The 6382-nt window shown below is 46.9% G+C and overlaps 1 protein-coding gene across 1 annotated transcript in view; it reads left to right on the plus strand.

Moving 5' to 3' along the window:
• Positions 1 to 6382, plus strand: part of MED1 (mediator complex subunit 1) — a 39705-nt gene that overhangs the window by 12832 nt on the left and 20491 nt on the right. The window contains 4 exon segments of the mRNA XM_015413879.1: positions 612 to 666; positions 1488 to 1620; positions 3034 to 3062; positions 4541 to 4612. Of these exon segments, the coding sequence (XP_015269365.1) occupies positions 612 to 666; positions 1488 to 1620; positions 3034 to 3062; positions 4541 to 4612 (289 nt within the window).

Genomic DNA, 6382 nt, shown 5'->3' on the forward strand with positions numbered 1-6382 from the left:
GGCAGCTGCTAGAATCACTCACAGAGCTGCTGAAATCAGAGGCGTCACTCACCCCTTTCTCTCTGGTGCACAGAGCTGCCACTATCACATCTGGTTTGTCCCTCAGCTTATCACGAAGGGTGGAATAATAAGGACCCGAAGGTTGACTGATGCAATGCATTTCTAGGTTTTTAGCCTACCCTTTCCCGGGGCCTCTGGGTGAGTAACCATAGAAGTAAATAGTAAATGTCAGCACTGTTGAATAGACAGCATCGATGTGAAGCAAAACACATTCATCCCCTAAAGCCAAGATGAACAAAAAGGGTTTGGCCCACCTAATCCTCATGCTGGACTCAGTTGCAGATTGTTGTGTAGCTGACGGATTTTAAGGACAAATTCCACAGGTATCTAACCCCAGTTCTGTAGTTTGATAATTCATGTACATTGAAGGAGGGAGAGCACAAACATTAGTCGTGCAAATGGGCAGTGAAGACAGTTAATGGGTTTCAAAGCCCTGTTGTGACCCATAATTGCATCAGCAGTTCAAGTTCCATTTGCTTCTACATAAACCTGCCTGATGTGGGAGGGTGTCTGTTCTTTGATCTAAACCAACTTTGGCCTTTCCTTCCTAGTGACATCTCTGCCTGCCATGACAGATCGCTTGGAGTCCATTGCTCGACAAAACGGGTGAGTCTCTCCCTGCCCCAGAAGCAGTCACTCTCTTTAGAAAGTCTCGCAGGCATTTTAGCCTGGATGCTCCTTCCGTTTGAATTTCACCTTCTGTCTAACCACATGGAATTTACTGCAGAGTCTCATGCTAATGACTTTCTTTCCTTGCAGTATTTGGTTGAATTAACTTGCCTTTGTTCCTTGGAACTAACTGCTGTACAAGTCCTTCTTTTAGTGTACCACTTGTGCCCACCGTAGTTAGGATTATGTGTTTGATCCACAAGGGGACTGATAGTCATCTCTCCCCACCCTTCAGGAGACAAGAGGGTCGTTTATAAGCCAACATACATGTGTATGTCTTCTTTTTTTTTTAATAATCTGTTTATTGGTTTTTAGACAGACAAACAAAAACAAGAACATATAGATATTGTGACACATCACGTTTCAAATTTGGGTTAATAAATTATCTATCAATTTTCCATTCACAGAAGCTGTTAATTATACTTTTCGTACCATAACCTACTAATCTTTCCCACTCTTATATCTAATATCACGTATAACAGGATCTTTTAAATTACTCCAACAAATAGATTTATATTCAATCAGTCTTACAACTCCTATAGCATTAAAGCCATTCTCAATAAACAGTCTTGACACTAATGTATCTATTCCATTTGTTTAAGCAACTAATAATCTATTCCCTAATTGAACTGCTGTATTTATATCCATTTTAAGTTAATTTTATGTCTTGATGTGCCGTGCATTGTTGTGTGACTGAGTTTTTCAGATCTCAGAATCTCAGCAATCTTGGTTTCATATTTCTTTTCCTCATGCTGAAGCCTCGGATCTCACCTTAGCCCAAATGGCACTGAGTGTTACATAACTTCGGACATGTTCTATGTGGAAGTCCACTTGGATCCTGCAGGGCAGCTGTGTGATGTCAAGGTGGCCCATCATGGCGAGCAGCCCGTGGTATGTAGAGCAAAGCTGCCTTTTTCTCCTTATCCTGAGCGGAGGATGTGCATTGATGAAGCCCGTCTTATTCAAAAGGTCACAGGAGTTTAATATAAAGCAGGGGTGGCCCAACTTGCTTGACGTAAGAGCCACATAGAATAAACGTCAGATTTTGGGAGCCCCAAGACATGAACAAATATGACACGTTTTTACTTATAAATATGCAAATTTGCTTTTTATTACCATTAAACGAGACTAACAAAAATAATAACAAAAGCGGGAAAAGCCTATATTGATAATTATATTTATTTATCCAATGACAATTTGTTTGCTAATGATATTTAGCCTCCCCAGCCACCCTGCCGGGAGCCGCACGGTATGTGTGAAAGAGCTGCATGTGGCTCCCGAGCCACAGTTTGGCCACCCCTGATATAAAGCATCCTTGTCGTCTTTAAATCCAGCCCCTTTCTTCAGATACTTTTATAGTGACCTCTGTGTCTAGCTGTTCCATAGCAAAAGCCGTTTTTTCAACCAATCCCTTTCCCTCTATCTTAGCCCAGCCCCTTAGGAGAAGTTGCCAGCTATTCCAATTTTTGCTCTTTCCGAGTTAATGATCCCCTAGCCCTCAAGTGAGCGGCAGTTTGCTAACCAGCTAGTATCCATGTGTACTTTCACCACAGCCCCTTTCCTTTGTACTTAACTTGTTTGCTGCTTATCTGGGCAGCAGAATGAATCATCAGTATTGCTTTGAATCCCACATCTATCATTCCCCTGTTGGCCCCATTAGCTGGGGCTCATCGTAGGACCAAACTTAAACTCAGGGGGTTTGATGTGTACGCTGCCATTGTGGATGGCTTCACGGGGGACTGGAGCGCAGTTGGTGGGGCCAAGTGTCCACTTTTGGAGAAAGACTGCTAGAAATAGGAGGCCACTCCTATTGGGAGTGCGCGTGGGGAGGAGGGGGTACAGTATCGGGATTTTTTGGCTGCATGAACTTTATACAGTTGGTAGTAGCTGCGGTGGCTCAAGTGGTTAAGACGCTGAACTGCAGGCTGTGGAAGGTCAGTAGTTCAGCAGTTGGAGACCCGGGTGCCGCATGATGGAGTGAGCTCCCATCTCTAACTCCAGCTCCTGCCAACCTAGCACTTCGAAAGCAAGAAATTGCAAGTAGATAAATAGGTACCACTTCGGTGGGAAGGGAACAGCGTTCCGTGCACCTCACCGTTTAGTCATGCCGGCCACATGACCACGGAAACGTCTTCGGACAGCACTGGCTCTTCGGCTTTGAAACAGAGATGAGCACCGCAACCCTAGAGTCGGATTCGACTGGCTTTCGAGCAAGGGAACCTTTACCTTTACCTTTAGTAGCTGCTAGTCACAGTAGCTTCAGTTGAGCTTGGGACACACATGCTGTTTGTTTTTCCTTTCCAGAGCTGCCCAGAACTGGTGCAGCACCTCAGGTGAGTTCAGCGCGCCTTTCATTGCTGGCTAGATTAGTTGTCCTTGCGCCGAGTCACCATTCTGTTGTAGAGTTTCAATGTTCCAGCGTTGGAAAATCGAGGTGGCGCTTACCCGTAACCGTTGTTCATCGAGTGGTCTTCTGTGCAGGCACACATCCCTCCCTCCCGCCCCGCTGTGATCTCTCTGGAACTTTAGTTTTCTAGGGGTCTCCGGCGGGAGCATGGAGAGAACTGAGTGGGGAGTGCTCCTCCTGGTCATGTGAGCGTTTTTTGCGGGAAAGCGCCAAAGGGAGGAGGGGGCGCTCCTAGTCTGTCCGAAAGCTTTGGAAATCTTTTTGCCATGTTGGGACTGCATGACGCCGAACCACTCGTTCTCCCGCTGAAAGCCCCTCCTGTGTCTTTTATTTTCATGTACAACCTTTGGGGTTTGAGTTTTTTTAGTCTCTCAGAATTTGGGATTCTCTAGAATTCTTTTTCCCCCCTGTATAGGATAGCCCACCCACGCCTGTCCAGGAATGGGAGGGAATCCTATACCTTTTGCAGTACATTAAACAACAACCCACAGAGGTAGGCTACCCTCTCTGGATTCAGAACAATATGCCACCAGAATCTCTACAGTAGTCTATAATCCCCTCCAGCTCAGAGCAGAGACTCAAATCTCTCAGCTGGCATCTGGGACTTAACACATTAGCAACTCTTCCCAGAGATGCAGAATATTTTAACCTCCAATAGTAGCGTATGTGGTCAGCGTTTAGGCTACAGGATTTTAGCCTTGGAACTCAGGTACAACATCAAAGACAATTTTAACAATCAGGAAACTTTATTTAATACAAATCTTAGCACAGACTATCAGAGTTTACCAAAATAACAAGCCTAAGGCGATTTGCCTTAACTAAACAGTAATGATTCATAGTTACCAAAATTCAGGAATCCCATCAGTCCAAGAGAGTCCAAGTCATACCGTCCAATTAGACACCAAGGGATTTTGAAGAGGAATCCCATCTTTGCACACCATGTGCTACAGCTCACAAGGCACAGTCCTTTCATATAGTCGTCAAAGCCATCACTCAACAGCAAGCACCATTTGCCTAGGAAGACTTCGGGGTTCGCCATCGCGCTGGACTCGCAAAGTTCTCATGGTGGGACTAAAGAAGGACGCTGGGGTGGGATTCTCTAGAATGCCGAACTCAAATCCATGGCCATAGGTAGGCAGCCTGGGCCATCCCTGCTCAGAGGAAGGAGGCTGAAAGGAAAGTGCAAAGAGAGCTTGCACAACTCCCCCAATTTTACTTTTTGGAAAAGGAGCACACATTCCTGTGAACCTTGGGACGTTCTGAAAGAGCGTAGTGGTGAGGAGTACTGCGGAAGCTGTGACGTCAAGATTTGGGTAGATCTGATTATTAGGACGTTCGTGTCTTTGACATGTATGATTTCCCCCAGATTTCTTCTGATGCAATGTGTTCTTTATTTCCTCCTAGTGAGAGAAACTTTGATGAATTTTCAAAGCACCTGAAGGGTCTTGTCAATCTGTATAAATTGCCCGGTGACAAGTAAGCATTTCATGATACGATATTCTGTTTTGTTCTAAATCAAAGTACACTGAGCATAGATTTATGCTATTGCTGGGACTAGGTCAAATACCTATTAATACAGCCTTGCGTGGAAGGTCTGAAACATTTGCACGCCAACCCTTTCCTTCTCTTTACAACCAGCACCACCTTCTTTGCTTTCCTGCATTGCCAGGTGTTGCGTAGCAGGTGCAGAAGGGGTGAAGCAGAGAGTGTAGTCAGGGCGTCCAAGGGTCATCCACAAGCCAGAGAGTCACAAAGCTGAAGTCAAAGCCCCAAGCCGGTCCAAGGTCGCATGAAGAAAACAGGGTCACAAGTTGTGGTCACAGAGTCCACCAGAATGACATGTTGCTTCCACAGCATGCAGGGTTCCATCCCTGGGTTTTGTAGGCACTTCCTAACAAGCAGCCCTTGTCAGCAGCCAGCTGCTTGGGAGTACTGCTGCAACTACTCCAGGCTGCCGTCAGCAAGTAGCTGGCGATGGGCCAGGAGACGTGCACCCCGCCTCCCTGCTTGCAGCTCTCTTCTAAGCTTCTGACTCCGGCCCTTGAAGGGTGGAGGTGAGCCTGGTGGATTGGCCCCAATCACTTGAGTCTCACTTGCTGCATTAGAGCTGGGGGGGTGGGGCTCTGGATCAGCTGTTGGGGGTGAGGCTCTGGATCAGCCTGTTTGCTGGCTTCTGCTGATTCAGAGCCAGCCGTGCGTGGCTCCCCTTCTCCTGAGGAGTCCTCCTCCCCTTAGGACTTCATGCCAAGCTCAGGCTGACCCATGACACCAGGTCAGTCTCTGCCTATAGCACCATTTTCAGCTGGGGTGCAGAACTCTTCCCAAAGCTAGAAAACCAGAGAAAACGAGGTTTCTGTGGGCATGGCTAGTTCCTGTGCTTTGGAGGCAGAGATGTGAAAGCCCGAGGGGGGGGGGGGCAGAAAGAGCACAGAATAAAACCAGAGAAAACGAGGTTTCTGTGGGCATGGCTAGTTTCTGTGCTTTGGAGGCAGAGGTGTGAAAGCCGGGGGGGGGGGGGGGTCCTGTCCCCCCCCCCCCAGGCCGGTATTGGGGGAAAAACTCCTTTAAAATATTTTCTCTTTTAGAATGAGTGAAATGCTTTTCAAGACAAGGTGTACATGCAGTAGGCATATAGAGCTCTTAAGTCCAAGATGCATTTCTGCATCTAGAAGAATACCAAAACTGCATGAGGGGAGCATGTGGGGCTTTCGTCGCTTCTCAGCCATTGCATGCCTTCTGTTGTCCTTTTGACGTGACTTGTGGTTGATCTTTTTCACCTCTCCATCAAACCACTATGACACACAGATGGGGCAATAAGCTACTTTTTACCCAAACTTGCTGGAAGGGAGAAAAGGTCAGAAAGAAGTGGGGCAAAAACTGCACCGGCCTCAGGTCTGCCAAGAGCCACCATGGGCCCCCCAACAAAGATTGTATCTGGGGCCCCCATATGACCCTGATCCAAACCAAATATTGTAACAAAACAAATCCCTTGCCTGGCTGTTTTATCTATATATCTAATAGCCAAGTTGCCCCCTCCGTGCAGATATCTAAATCCACACATCGGGGGCACTTGGGGGGCAGAGAGATTTTCCTGCACACTTGGAGCAGTCCCCAGGTGTGCAGAAAAATCTAAAAAGTTGAAAAAATATATGGGGGATATTTAAATCCCCCCAAAAGTAAAAGCATTCCCTGCGCATGCACAGAGAATGCTCTGGCCGTTGTGGGGGGAGGCTCGGCGGGGCCCCG

The sequence above is a fragment of the Gekko japonicus genome, unplaced genomic scaffold (assembly GCF_001447785.1).
Source record: "Gekko japonicus isolate JY-2015 unplaced genomic scaffold, Gekko_japonicus_V1.1 scaffold1407, whole genome shotgun sequence".
NCBI lineage: Eukaryota > Metazoa > Chordata > Lepidosauria > Squamata > Gekkonidae > Gekko > Gekko japonicus.